At 40.1% G+C, this 15,659-nt stretch overlaps 1 protein-coding gene across 4 annotated transcripts in view; it reads right to left on the bottom strand.

Annotated features, from left to right (window-relative positions):
• ZNF354C (zinc finger protein 354C) overlaps nt 1-15,659 on the bottom strand; it is a 44,413-nt gene that overhangs the window by 7,969 nt on the left and 20,785 nt on the right. For 3 of the 4 annotated variants that reach the window (XM_015095486.4, XM_015095483.4, XM_015095482.4), the window contains exons 3-4: nt 2,859-2,985; nt 2,290-2,385 (exon numbers count right to left, since the gene is read on the bottom strand). In XM_015095486.4, the coding sequence (XP_014950972.3) occupies nt 2,290-2,385; nt 2,859-2,985 (223 nt within the window). Of the gene's footprint in view, nt 1-2,289; nt 2,387-2,858; nt 2,986-15,659 lie in introns of those variants that run through there. The other variant, XM_042250873.2, reaches the window with a different exon arrangement.

Below are 15,659 nucleotides of genomic sequence, written 5' to 3' on the forward strand. Positions count from 1 at the left end.
TAAAGGCTATGGTTTTTCCAGTGGTCAGGTATGGATGTGAGAGTTGGACTGTGAAGAAAGCTGAGCGCTGAAGAATTGATGCTTTTGAACTGTGGTGTTGGAGAAGACTCTTGAGAGTCCCTTGGACTGCAAGGAGATCCAACCAGTCCATTCTGAAGGAGATCAGCCCTGGGATTTCTTTGGAAGGAATGATGCTAAAGCTGAAACTCCAGTACTTTGGCCACCTCATGCAAAGAGTTGACTCATTGGAAAAGACTCTGATGCTGGGAGGGATTGGGGGCAGGAGGAGAAGGGGACGACCAAGGATGAGATGGCTGGATGGCATCACTGACTCGATGGACATGAGTCTGAGTAAACTCTGGGAGCTGGTGATGGACAGGGAGGCCTGGCGTGCTGCGATTCACGCGGTCGCAAAGAGTCGGACACGACTGAGCGACTGAACTGAACTGACTGACTGACTAAAGAAGGGAATTTGAGTTGGAACTAGTTAAAATTTAGGTTAAGCACAGTAAGGCCAAATATACAGTTACTAAATAACCAGCAGAAGAATTTACTAACAGAAGGTGCTATAAATTCTTAGACAGATAATAACAAGGCAAAAATGTTTATATTTGGTAAAATGGGCAGCTTGGATCAGAGGAAGGACAGAATGGAATCTGAAAAATAATGTAGCTGCAGTGGTCTGGCTGAATTGAGTAACTTGAGCCTCATCAGCACTGAGTTAATCAGAGAGGTAATTAATTCAATTAAAACAGAATTTTAAAAAAAATTTTAAATATCACTAAATCTAATATATCAAATGCTTGAGGAACAGAATTCAAAGATCTGGCCTCTCCCTTAAATATGCACAATCTTATTAGAAAAATAATTAAACATAACTACAATTCACTGTGATAGATACAATAATCAATGTACTCCAACTATGTAGAAAGTGCTGTATGAACTAAATGATGGAAAAATTAATGCTGACTGGGAAGTAGGAGGGCTTCCCACGTGGTGCAGTGGGAAAGACTCTGCCTGCCAATTCAGGAGATGCAAAGGACATGGGTTCAATCCCTGGGATGTGAAGATGCCCTGGAATATGAAATGGCAACCCACTCTAGTATTCTTGCCTGGAAAATTCCATGGACAGAGGAGCCTTGCAGGCTAGTCCATAGTGTCGCAAAGAGTCAGAGGTGACTGAGCAAGAAAACAACTGAGGAAAGTTAAGAAAAATCTACAGATAAGAGTGGCAAATTAGGTGGACAAATGGATCTTGAAAGATAAATAGTTTACCGATGGACAAGGTAGAAGAGGTGATTCAAGCTGAAGGAATAACACACAAATGATAGTGAATATGCAGATGTATAGTCAGAACACTAAGCTGAAGAGGAAGTGGCCCCTGACGAGACCATAAAGGAATATGAAGACAGGCTAAGATGTAGGTTTAATGTCATATTAAGGCATCTTTCTTTACTCCATGGATAATGGAGAAACAATGAAGTCTCTTAAAGTACAGGACAAATACCTGAGTTTCAAAAAGATCACTGTGCTCATGGCATGGAAAATGAGTGAGAAAAAAGAGGCTCAGAGAAGGTAGGTAACTTTCCTATAGCGCATGTAAGCAGTGGTAAGGGTAAGGCAAAATTCGTAATGTCCAAATTCAAACCATGATCCTTAATGCTATCCTGCAGTACCTGGTGGTGGTGGTGCTGTGTGATCAGTCACATTCGACTCTCTGTGACTCCGTGCACTGCAGCCCACCAGGAACAACATGCTTGCTGACCCCTGGACTGGAAAGGCTACAGTGGTAATGTTAACAACAGCTGAGAGAATATATAATAGTGGGACATGACAATCTAGTCACCAAGAAAATAAGAAATCAGAGACAAAGGAATGTTAATAATACTTTGAAATATGTGGATGGTAAAAGAGAGATGAAAAAATTGTTTTAAAAAATTCAAAACATGGCAGAAGGTGTAGCGTTAAAACATCTGTCAGACATGAATGAACATGTGTAAATGCAGATGGAAAAATAACATGAAGATCAAGAAGTGATAGAAGGAAGTGAGTGAGGCTGCAAAACAAAAGGCGGTGGGGAGGGAAAGAGAAGGCAGGGAGTGGTATGAGAAGGAAAATGTCAAGACAAGGACCTTCTTGATGAAAGAAAACCATTACAACCAAGGAGCCTTGTCAGGTGGCTCTGAGCATTTCAATAGCGCTCAGAATTTCCAGGAGAGTTTTTGAACACTCCTCACCACCTGCTTACGTATAAAGACACGTGTGCCCATCCCCCAGTCACTTACTCACCAAGGCAGGCATCTTGAGGGATTTCTCTCTCCACCATACAGGGATCTTCTCCTTGTTGCAACTGGCAGATCAGCTTTGGCATTGAAAATGGAATCCCTGCTCATCAGGAAGGAAATGGAGTTTGAACGAATGGCATGAAAAGCAAGCCCCAAACTCAAACCAGAACCTACAGGGAAGATAACGCAAGTATAGAGAGGCAAAGTAGGCAGCAAAAGCCCTCTCGAGAGGACTGAGGCCTTCACGGGGATGGAGCAGGAGGTGGGTCTTGGTTCAGAAACAATATGGGACCCTGTCTATGAATGCCATGACGATGGGAGTCCTATGCACTTTTCAGAATCTAAACTGGGTTCCAATCATTGGAGTAGGAGGGAACTATTAAGGAGGTGGGGTGGAGGAAGGCAGAGGACAAAGAGCAGCAGGAAGGGCATCGAAACGGACAGGTACACTTTTAATTCTACAGAGATTTGTCCTTTCCCAGGGCAGAGGACAGAAACCTGCAGACTCTGAACCTCCAAGGGCGCTCTAAAGTCTCCCACAGCAGACTCCCCACGACAGGCAAGCCTCCTTACCCAGCGAGACCAGGGTGCTGTAGTTCTCCAGCATCACCTCCCGGTACAAGGTTCTCTGGGCAGCATCCAGGTGCAACCACTCGTCCCGGCTGAAGAGCACAGCGATATCCCTAAACGTCACTGACTCCTGTAACAGCAAACCCGTTCCTGTTTACCCAGGAACATGTCCCCTGAAAGACTTGGTAAGAAGACACTAGGATGTGTAGCAATTATTCTGAAAATGTCTCAGGATTCTAAATATTTCAAAGCAACTATTTGTTACTTTTGGAACCACCCATCAACTAACAAACAAATATTTATCGAGTACCCACTTGGAGCAAAGACACATGGCATGTTTGTGAGGGTATGGGAAAAAAGGGCAAATTTCCTGCTGAGAAGGAATTTATATTGCGCCCTGGGATCTGTCAGAGTCCATTTATCTCCTCCTTCCAATTCAAAATCCAAATTAAATGAAAAGAAAAAATCAGAGTATGCTTAGAGCAGTGCTGGAAAACTAGGAGAAATATCACTAGTAGAACAGAAATAAAAAGGAATTTCTGGGACATAAAGCAAATAATAAAAAAAGAATATTGGTTAATATCTATTGATGGGCATCCCTGGTGGCTCAGGTGGTAAAGAATCAGCCTGCAATGCAGGAGACCAGGGTTGGATCCCTGGTCAGAAATCCCCGGGAGAAGACAATAGCTACCCACTCCAGTATTCTTGCCTGGAGAATTCCATGGGAGGAGCCTGGTGGGCTATATAGTCCATGGGGTCACAAAGATGTTAGAGACTATAATAGAAACTTTTTACACAGTAGCCAATTTAAGTTTCATAGATATTCTACTAGGAAGACACTAATAGATAGATAATAATTTTGCAGATAAAGAAACAGTCCAGAAAGGTTACAAAATCTTTCCTAGTTAATACTGTTCAAGTGGTGGAGCTCCTAAGTGAATTCAGGTAGACAGATCTCTAAGCTATATTGTCAGATGGGTTCCGTTGACTAGAAAAAATTAGAAGAACTAAAGTACTACACAGGTGCAAAAGGGAAATGCTGAGAAGGTAAGACTTTCTAAGAGAATCCCAGTAAGAAGGCAGATACCTTTTTTTTTTTTTTTTTTTTTTTTAAATTAAAGGGCTGAAGGGAGTGACAAACAGTACAAGGCTTAGTGGGTATTATTAGAATCTATCAAAAGGTAAAAGGTACATCACTATGATTTTGCATTTCTACTTCTAGGATCCTACTACAAGGAATAATCACACAACTGGGTAGGGATATCTGCTCACGGATGTTCACTAAAACATTACTTGTAAGTTAATGGTTATGGTAGGTTTAATAATAAACCTGTAAGCATTGTACATATGACAAATGGGACTTTGAGGATCTGTTGAAGGACTGTGAGCATGGGGAGAGATTATTCTGGATTATTATAAGGGGGATCTGGTATAATCTTAACAGTCCTTCTAAGAAGAACACAAAAGGAGTTAGAAGAGAAGGCTATGTAATAATGGAAGCAGAGACTGAAATGATATGCTTTAAAGATGCCTGAAAAGGCCACACAGACCAAGGAAGATAGGGGGCCACTAGAAGATGAAAACAAGACCAGGAAACAAATTCCCCACCCCTCGCCCTAGAGCCAAGGCAGAAAGAATCAGCCCTGCTGAGAACTTGACCTTAAGTCAGTGAAACTGATTTCACACTTGTAACCTCCACAACTATAGGAGAATAAATTTATGTTGTTTTAGCCACTGAATTTGTTATAATTTGTAATAGAAACAATGGAAACTAATACAATGGTGAAATTTTCAAGACAACCTATATTATCTGTCAATAAAGGAATAGATAAGCAATTTATACTGCATTTAGCCCATGAAATGTTATAAAGCCATTAAACAGAATGAGGTAGATTTGTATGCCTGACATTGGAATTTGACTGTGATATATTATCAATTCATATGAAAAAGCAAGCTCCCAGTCAATATGTGTTGAAAAATTCTTTATCTGTATATGCATACACACAAAAATATCTGGAAGAAAACAACAAGCTGTCCCAGATTATTATTTGATATTTTAGAGAGGGACAGAATGGCACTCTACCACTTATATCCTTCATTAGGCTTACATTTTTTACAGGGTGTATGTTTGTTTTGACATTTTTTAAGATTCCACTTTAATTTACATATTCAGTTTTTAGCTTTGATTTTTGGTGGCTGCTGAGAATCATAATATACATTCTTAGTTCTTCACAGCATATTTAGAGCTAATATATGATTTCACATAGAAGGTAAAAACCTTGCAAACACATGGTTCTTGTTCATGTTGTAGTTGTTACAAAGTTATTACAAAGACATTCCCAGATCATAAAGTTGACAGGACTCATCAGGTCACTCTGAGACTGCCCATGGAAGGCAAGCAGTACAATTTTAATGTTATTTAGTCATTGATTCTTTTGCAACCACATGGCTCCTCTGTCCTCCTGTCAGGCTCCTCTGTCCATGGAATTTCCCAGGCAAGAATACTGAAGAGGGTTGCCATTTCCTTCTTCAGGGAATATTCCTGACCCAGGGATCAAACCTCCTCCTCCTGCGTTGGCAGATGGATTCTTTACCACTGAGCCACCTGGAAGCCCAAAGGGTACACTGCAGCCAAATAAAAACTGTGTAGGAAAGTACTGGAAGCCAGAGATGCTTCATGAGTCTCCTCATTTGCATGCACAGACCATGCTGTGTCATTGGATCTATTAACAGATGAGAATTCTTGGTTTGGGGGAGCGCAAAGGAGAAACGCTCAGCAGGGGCTTTTCATGCATCAAGCATGGCTTGACATACCATATAAGCCAGTGAAGCCATATAATTATGATTATATAAGCCATATAATCAAGTGATGATGACCCTGAGGGTGGTCAGTAGCATTCAAAGAGTACATCTAGGGTTTCCCTGGTTGCTCAGTGGTAAAGAATCCGCCTGCCAATGCAGGAGACACAGGTTCAGTCCCTGAGCCAGGAAGCTCCCACATGCCTAACAGCAGCTAAGCTTGTGCAAAACTATTGAACCTGTGCTCTGGAACCTGGGAGCTGCAATTACCGAGCCCACATGCCGTAACTACCGAAGCCCTCATGCCCTCGAGCCTGGGCTGCGCAGCAAGAGAAGCCATCACAGTGAGAAGTCCACGCACTGCAAGCAGAGAGTAGCCCCAACACTCCGCAACTAGAGAAGAGGCCATGCAGCAACAAAGGCCCAGTACAGTCAAAGGAAGAAAGAAGACTAGAAACAGATCAAGTAAGAGCACATCCACTGCCCTTATCTTGGCCAGGAATCAAAAAACAGCCATTCAGCCATCCCTGGAGACAAAGCTTTTCCAGTCCAGACCTTAATGAGTTGTATATTCACAGTTGGCATATACATTACATCCACTTACATGATAAACTCCGTAACACAAGATTATATTTTTGCTTTAAACAAGCATATGCATACCACAGAAACTGAGAGGAAAAATTAGTTACATATTTCTATAATACATATCTTTATCCAGACAGTCACCACTTTTAATACTCTGTATTTCCTTAAGATTACATCTGGCATTATTTCCTTTTAACTTGAAGAACTTCTTTTAGCATGTCTTATACTGCAGAACTGCTGATGATGAATTAGCTTTGTTTTATCTGAAAATGCCTTTATTTTACCTTCATTCTTGAAGAATATTTTCACTGTTTACAGAATTTGGAGTTGACAGTGTTTTTCTTTCAGCATATAAAAAGGTCATTATTATTTTCTGGCCACTGTTGTCTCTAATGAGGAGCCAATGGACATTCAGATATTGATTCTATGTATATAACATGGTTTTTTCCCGTCTGCTTTAAAATCTTTGGTTTTTGGTTACTTGTCTATAACTTCTCTGCCTGATACTATCGACACCATCTACAAACGGATGTTCAGTGCTTAAAAGGTGGCTAGTTTGAATTGTGAAGTGCTATTTATATAATACACACTAGACTATTTACTAAATATATATATATACACACACACATATATATATATATGATACCTCAATAATTTAATACTCATAACATGTGGAAATGTGAGATGTATGGATATGAGAGCTGGACCATAAAGAAAGCTGAGTGCCAGAGAGTTGATGCTTTCAAACTGTGGTGCTAGGGAAGACTTTTGAGAGTCCCTTGGACAGCAAGGAGATCCAATCATTCAATCCTAAGGAAATCAATCAAGAATATTCATCGGAAGGACTGATGCTGAAGCTGAAGCTCCAATACTTTGGCCAGTGATTTGAAGAGCCAACTCACTGGAAAAGACCCTGATACTGGGAAAGACTAAAGGCAGGAGGAGACGGGGATGGCAGAGGATGAGATGGTTGGATGCAATCACTGACTCAATGGACAAGAGTCTGAGCAAACTCCAGGAGATAGTGAAGGACAGGAAAGGCTGGTGTGCTGCAGTCTATGGGATTGCAAAGAGTCAGACACAACTGAGCAACAACAACACGTGTTGAAATAATAAGATTTTGGGTACACTGGGTCAAGTAAAGTATTTATTAAAATTAATCTGCTTCTGTTTATTTTTTACTGTTACTAGAAAGTTTACCTTTAAAATTGAAGTACAGTTGACTTACAGTGTTGTGCCAATCTGTGATGTACAGGAAAGTGACTGAGTTACACACACAGACATTCTTTTTTAATATTCTTTTCCACTATGGTTTATTATAGGATGTGGAATATAGTTCCCTGTGCTATACAGTAGGACCTTGTTGTTTATCCATCCTATATATAACAGTTTACATCTGCTAATTCCAAACTCCCGGTCCTTCCCTCCCACATCCTCCTCCCCTTTGGCAACCACAAGTCTGTTCTCTGCGAGTCTGTTCCTGTTTTGTGTATAGGTTCATTTGTGCTCTGTTTTAGGTTTCACATCAAAGTGATATCGTATGACATTTGTCTTTCTCTCTTTGACTGACTTTACTTAGTATGTTAATCTCTAGTCACATCCACGATGCTGCAAGGGGCATTATCACCTTCCTTTTATGGCTGAGTAACATCCCACTGTGTGCGCATATACACACACAGACACACACCTCATCTTCTTTAACCGCTCAGCTGTCAATGGACATTTAGGTTATTTCCAGTCTTGGGAACAGGGCTGCCATGAACACAGGGGCGCACGTATCTCCTTAAATTATAATTTTGTCTGGGCATATGCCCAGGAGTGGGACTGCCGGATCAGACGGTAATTCTATTTTTAGTTTTCTGAGGAACCTCTACACTGTTTTCCACAGTGGCTGCATCAACTTTCTCCACACTCTCTCCATCATCTCTAGACCTTTTTTGCCACTTCAGTTTTTAATTGAAGGATGACCACCTTACAGAATTTTGTTGTTTTCTGTCCAACATCAACAAGAATCATCCATGTTCCCTCCCTCCCAAACCTCCCTCCCCATCCCACCCATCTAGATTGTCACAGAGCCCATTTAAGCTCCCTGAGTCATACAGCAAATTCCCGCTTGCTATCTATTTTACATAGGGCCTTGCGAGTGTCCATGTTACTCTCTCCGTACATCTCACTCTCTCCCCGCTCCCCTGCCCCAGTGTCCATAGATCTGCTCTCCATGTCTGTTTCTCCACTGTTACCCTGCAAGTAAATTCATCAGTACCATCTTTCTAAATTCCATATATATGTGTTAGTATACTGTATTGGTGTTTTTCTTTCTGGCTTACTTCACTCTGTATAATAGGCTCCAGGTTCATCCACCTCATTAAAACTGACTCAAATGTGTTCCTTTATTATGGCTGAATTATATTCCATTGTGTCTATGTAACACAGCTTCTTTATCCATTCATATGTCAATGGAAATCTAGGTTTCTTCCATGTTCTAGCTATTATTGTAACAGTGCTGCAATGAACACTGGGGTTCATGGGTCTTTTTCAATTTTGTTTTCCTCAGGGTATATGCCTGAGTGGGATATGGTGATTTTATTCCTAGTTTTTTAATGTACCTCCATACCATCTTCCATAATGGCTGTATCAATTTACATTCCTACCAGCAATGCAAGAGGGTTCCCTTTTCTCCACACCCTCTCCAGCATTTATTGCTTGTAGACTTTTTGATGGCAGCCATTCTGACTAGAATTGATGCTTTTGAACTGTGGTGTTGGAGAAGACTCTTGAGAGTCCCTTGGACTGCAAGGAGATCCAACCAGTTCATCCTAAAGGAGATCAGTCCTGGGCGTTCATTGGAAGGACTGATGTTGAAGCTGAAACTCCAATACTTTGGCCACCTGATGCAAAGAACTGACTCATTTGAAAAGACCCTGAAGCTGGGAAAGATTGAGGGCAGGAGGAGAAGGGGACAACAGAGGATGAGATGGTTGGATGGCATCACCAACTCGATGGACATGGGTTGGGTGGACTCTGGGAGTTGGTGATAGACAGGGAGGCCTGGCGTGCTGCGGTTCATGGGGTCGCAAAGAGTTGGACACGGCTGAGCAACCGAACTGAACTGATTCTGACCAGCACGAGATGGTACCTCATTGTGGTTTTGATTTGCATCTCTCTGATAATGAGTGATGTTGAGCATCTTTTCATGTGTTTGTTAGCTAACTGTATGTCTTATTTGGAGAAATGTATTTAGATTTTTTCCCACTTTTTGATTGGGTTGTTTTTTTGGTTTTGAGTTGTATGAGCTGCTTGAATATTTTGGAAATTAATTCTTTGTCAGTTGTCTCCTTTGCTATTATTTTCTTCTATTCTGAGGGTTGTCTTTTCACCACGTTTTTAGTTTCCTTTGCTGTGCAAAAGCTTTTAAGTTTAATTAGGTCCCACTTATTTATTTTTGCTTTTATTTCCATTACTCCAGGAGGTGGGTCATGGAAGATCTTACTTTGATTTATGTCATCGAGTGTCCTGCCTATGTTTTCCTCTAAGAGTTTTATAGTCTCTGTCCTTATATTTAGGGCTTTAATCCATTTTGAGTTTATCTTTGTGTATGGTGTTAGGAAGTGTTCTGATTTCATTCTTTTGCACGTAGCTGTCCAGTTTTCCCAGCACCACTTATTGAAGAGACTATCTTTGCCCCATTGTATATTCCTGCCTCCTTTGTAAAACAACAAAGTACCCATAGGTGTATGAGTTTATCTCTGGGCTCTCTATCTTGTTCCACTGGTCTATATTTCTGTTTTGTACCAGTACCATACTGTCTTGATGACTATGGGTTTGTAGTATAGTCTGTAGTCAGGAAGGTTGATTGCTCCAGCTCCATTCTTTCTCAAGACTCCTTTGTCTATTCACAGTCTTTTGTGTTTCCATATAAATTGTGGGCTTCCCTGGTAGAGATAGGAGAGAATCTGCCTGCAATGCGGAAGACCTGGGTTCGATCCCTGGATTAGGAAGATCCCCTGGAGGAGGGCATGGCAACCCACTCCAGTATTCTTGCCTGGAGAATCCTCATGGATGGAGGAACCTGGCAGGCTATAGTTTATCGTGTCTCAAAGAGTCGGACATGACTGAGCGACTAAGCACACATGAATTGTGAAAGTTTTTGTTTTAGGTCTATGAAAAATGCCATTGGTAATTGGATAGAGATCACACTGAATCTGCAGAGTGCATTTAGTAGTATAGTTACTTTCACAATATTTATTCTTCCTACCCAGGAACACGGAATCTCTCTCCATCTTTTATTTCTTTCATCAGTGTCTTATAATTTTCCGTATACAGCTGTTTTGTCTCCTTCGGTAGGTTTATTCCTAGATACATTTTTCTTTTCACGGCAATGGTGAATGGGATTGACTCCTTAATTTCTCTTTCTGATTTTTCATTATCAGTATAGAGGAATGCAAGTGATTTCTGTGTGTTGACCTTGTATCCCACGACTTTGCTGAATTCACTGATTAGCTCTAGTATTTTTCTGATAGTTTCTTTTGGGTTTTCTATGTATACGATCATGTCATCTGCAAACAGTGAGAGTTTTACTTCTTCTTTTCCGATCTGGATTCCTTTTATTTCTTTTTCTTCTCTAATTGCCATAGCTAGGACTTCCAAAACTATGTTGAATAATAGTGGTGAGAGTGGACACCCTTGTCTTGATCTTAGAGGGAATACTTTTAGTTTTTCACCACTGAGAATAATGTTTGCTGTGGGCTGATCATATTTGGTCTTTACTATGTTGACGTAGGTTTCTTCTATGCCCACTTTTTTGACACGTTTTTATCATAAATGGGTGCTGAATTTCGTCAAAGGCTTTTTTTGCTTCTATTGAGATGATCATATGGTTTTTTATCTTTCAGTTTGTTAATATAGTGTATCACACTGATTGAGTTGCGTATATTGAAGAATACTTGCACCCCTAGAATAAACCCAACTTGATCTTGGTATATGAGCTTTTTAACGTGTTGCTGAGTTTTGCTTGCCAGAATTTTCTTAAGGATCTTTGCATCTATATTCATCAGTGATATTTGCCTCTAATTTTATTTTTTTTTTTTTGTATTGTCTTTGCCTGGTTTTAGTATCAGGGTGATGGTGGCCTCGTAGGATGAGTTTGGAAGTACTCTTTCCTCTGCATCTTTTGGAAGAGTTTCAGAGAAATAGGCATTAGCTCTTCTCTAAATGTCTGATAGAATTCCCTTGTGAAGCCATATGGCCCTGGACTTTTGTTTTGGGGGAGATCTCCGATCACAGTTTTTATTTCGTGTTTGTAACTGGCTTGTTCATAATATCTATTTCTTCCTGGTTCAGTCTTGGGAGCGTGAACTTTTCTAAGAATCTGTCTATTTCCTCTTGGGTGTCCATTTTATTGGGCTTCCCTTGTGGCTCAGCTAGTAAAGAATCCACCTGCAATGCGAGAGACCTGGGTTCAATCCCTGGGTTGGGAAAATTGCCTAGAGATGGGAAAGGCTACCCACTCCAGTATTCTGGCCTGGAGAATTCCATGGACTGCATTTTATTAGTATATAGTTGCACATAATATCCTCTTAAGATCCTTTGTATTTCTGCATTGCCTGTTTAAGCTCTCCTTTTTCATTTCTAATTTTGTTGATTTGATTTTTCTCTCTTTTTTACCTTGATGAGTCTGGCCAGTGATTTGTTAATTTTATTTATCTTCTCAAAGAACCAGCTTTTAGTTTTATTCACCTTTGCCACTGTTTCCTTCATTTCTTTTTCATTTATTTCTGCCCTGATCTTTATGATTTCTTTTCTTCTACTAATTTTGGGGGTTTTTTTTGTTCTTTTTCCAGTTGTTTTAGGTGTTAAGTTAGGTTGTCTATTCTATGTTCCTCTTGTTTCTTGAGGTATGATTGTATTGCTATAAACTTCCCTCTTAGAACTGCTTTTGCTGAATCCCATAGGTTTGGGGTCATCATGTTTTCATTGTCATTTGTTTCTAGGAATCTTTTTATTTTCCTTCTTATACTTTCAGTGACCTCTTTGTTATTTAGTAATGTATTATTTAATCTCCATGAGTTTGTGTTTTTTGCATTTCTTTTCCTGGGGCTGATATCTAGTCTCATAGTATTGTGGTCAGAGAAGATGCTTGATACAATTTCAACTTTCTTAAATTTACTGAGGCTTGATTTGTGGCCCAAGATGTTGTCTATCCTGGAGATGTTCCATGTGCACTTGAGAAGAAAGTATTCTTCTGCATTTGTATGGAAAGTCCTGAAGATATCAATTATGTCCATCTGGTCTAATGTTTCATTTAAGGTTTGTGTTTCCTTATTGATTCTCTGTTTTGATGATCTGTCCATTGGTGTTAAATGGGGTGTTAACATCCCCTACTATTATTGTGTTCTTGTTGATTTCCCCTCTTATGCCTGTTAGTGTTTGCTTTATGTACTGAGGTGCTCCTATGTTGGGTGAATAAATATTTACAATTGTTATGTCTTCGTCTTGGATTGACCCTTTGATCATTATGCAGTGTCCTTCTTTGTCTCTTATAGTATTTATTTTAAAGTCTATTTTTGTCTGAAATAATGATTGCCACTCCAGCTTTCTTTTGGTTTCCATTCACGTGGAGTATTTTTTCCATACTCTCACCTTCAATCTGTATGTGTTTCTAGGTCTGAAATGGATCTCCTGTAGGCAGCATATATATGGGTCTTGCTTTTGTATTTGAACATTCAGTCAGTCTGTATTTTTTGGTTGGTGCACTTAATCCATTTACATTTAAGGTAATTATTGATATATATGTTCCTATTGGCATTTTCTTAATTGTTTTGGGTTTCTTTTTGTAGGTCTTTCCTTTCTCTTGTGTTTATTGGCCATGTAAGTCCCTTTAGTATTTGTTGGAAGGCTGATTTGGTGGTGCTAAATTCTCTTAACTTTTGTTGTCTATAAAGCTTTTGATTTCTCCATCAATTCTCAGTGAGATCTTTGCTGGGTATACTAATCTTGGTTGTAGACTTTTTCTTTCAGTACTTTAAATATATCCTGCCATTCCCTTCTGACCTGCAGAGTCTCTGCTGAAAGATTCACTGTTAAATGTATGGGTTTTCCCTCATATGTTACTTGTTGCTTTTCCCTGGCTGCTTTTAATATTCTTTCTTTATGCTTAATCTCTGTTAGCTTGACTAATATGTGTCTCAATGTGTTTCTCCTTGGGTTTATCCTATAAGGGACTCTCTGCACTTCTTGGACTTGATTGACTATTTCCTTTCCAATGTTGGGGAAGTTTTCAGCCATTTCTTGAAAAAATTTCTCAGTGCTTTTCTCTTTTCTTCTTCCTCTGGGACCCCTATAACTCAAATGTTGGTGTGTTTAATATTGTCCCAAAGGCCTCTGAAGTGAAGTGAAAGTCGCTCAGCTGTGTTTGACTCTTTGCAACCCCATGGAATATACAGTCCATGGAATTCTCCAGGCCAGAATACTGGAGTGGGTAGCCATTGCTTCTCCAGGGAATCTTCCCAACCCAGAGATCGAACCCAGGTCTCCCATATTACAGGGGGATTCTTTACCAGGTGAGCCACCAGGGAAGCCAAAACTTCTCTGAGGTTACCCTCAATTTTTTTCACTCTTCTTCCTTCATTCTGCTCTTCAGCAGTTATTTCCACCATTCTATCTTCCTGCTCACTTATCCCTTCTTCTGCCCCAGTTATTCTGCTACTGGTTCCTTCTTGAATATTTTTAATTGAAGTAATTGTGTTACTCACTTGTTTACTTATTCTTAATTTCTTCTATGTCCTTGGTGATTGTATTAACTGTGTTGTTTCTTGCATTTTCTTCATTCTATTTTCACGTTTGGAGCATCTTTACTATCATTATTCTGAATTCTCTTTCAGGTAAATTGCTTATTTGCTCTCTGTTTATTTGGTCTTGTGAGTTTCTACCTTGTTCTTTCATTTGTGCTGTATTTCTCTGTCTTTTCACTTTTTTTTCTAACTTGCTCCAATTGAGGTCTCCCAGGCTTTAGGGTTGTATTCATTCTTCCTTTTGGTTTTTGCCCTTAGAGGGAAAGCTTGGTTGAGTGGTTTGTGTTGACTTCTTGTTAGGGGTGACTTGTGTCTGTGTTCTAGTGGGTGATCAAGCAGGTAATTACAGATATAATGGGATATATACACACACTCCACACACACAGTTATAAACAAAGCATTCTAAGGAAAAGAGTACAGGAGACTGACGTGGTGAACGAGGGAAACCCAAAGTGATATTGACCAATTAAAAGCAGAGCTAACTAAAGCTCAATCTGGAAAACTGAGCGGAGTGAAAACTAGGGAATATAGCAAAGAGAGCTCAGCAATTTAACTTACCTGGTGAAAAAAGAAAGTGTGAAGGAAAAAAGGGGAAGAAAAGGAGGAAAAAACAGGAGAAGGCAGAGAAAAGAAAAGGAAGGGGTGGAAAAGAAGGCTAAAAAAGGAGAAAAGAAAAAATAGAAAAGCAAAGATAAACAGACATATGTGGAAAAGATTTTTATATATTCAGGATTAGCCACAATATTTATATATATATTAACTATAATATTTATCTATATTCAGGATTAGCTGGTAAAGAACTATAAGAAAAGCAGTCAAATATATCAAAAACAAAATCAGAAAAAATCACAAAAAGAAGGTTAAAAAAAAAAGAAAAAATCTTAAAATGAAATTTTTAAACAAGAGAAACAAAGAGGAAAACTCTACAGCCCTGCAAAAGCTAATGTGAAGGTAGAAATACGTAGGAGGGATAAACAGTGTGATTTATAAGAAGAGAAAAGTTCTCAAGGTCATAGTTCTTCTTGGTTGTGGTCTGCCCCCACGGATGGGGTTGGATTAGTGTCCTGCGATGTTTTCCTGATTGGGGAGCTTGTGCTTGTGTTCTGGTTGATGGAGCTGGATCTTGTCTCTCTGAAGGGCAGTGCAGTGTCCAGTAGTAGGTTTTGGGGGTGTCTGTGAGTTCAGTATATCTTTGGGCAACCCTTCTGGCTTTGGCAGTGTTCAGTCAGTTCAGTTTAGTCACTTAGTCGTGTCCAACTCTCTGCGACCCCATGAACCGCAGCACGCCAGGCCTCCCTGTCCATCACCAACTCCCGGAATCCACCCAAACCCATGTCCATCGAGTCGGTGATGCCATCCAACCATCTCATCCTCTGTCATCCCCTTCTCCTCCTGCCCTCGATCTTTTCCAGCATCAGGGTCTTTTCCAATGAGTCAGTGTTAGACACTTCTATTTCCACAGCCACGTCTCAGCATATCTTATCTGCCACCAACCCTCTATTTGTCCCTGGAACCTTTGCCAATGCTTCTGTTCCCTGGTCCCACCCTGCACCACAGGCCAACGCTTGCTAGGTAGGGGCTTGTGAGGATCTTTTCTCAGCTCCCCGACCTTGCCCTCTGCATCTCAGAG

Source organism: Ovis aries, chromosome 5, assembly GCF_016772045.2.
Source record: "Ovis aries strain OAR_USU_Benz2616 breed Rambouillet chromosome 5, ARS-UI_Ramb_v3.0, whole genome shotgun sequence".
Classification (NCBI taxonomy): Eukaryota; Metazoa; Chordata; class Mammalia; order Artiodactyla; family Bovidae; genus Ovis; species Ovis aries.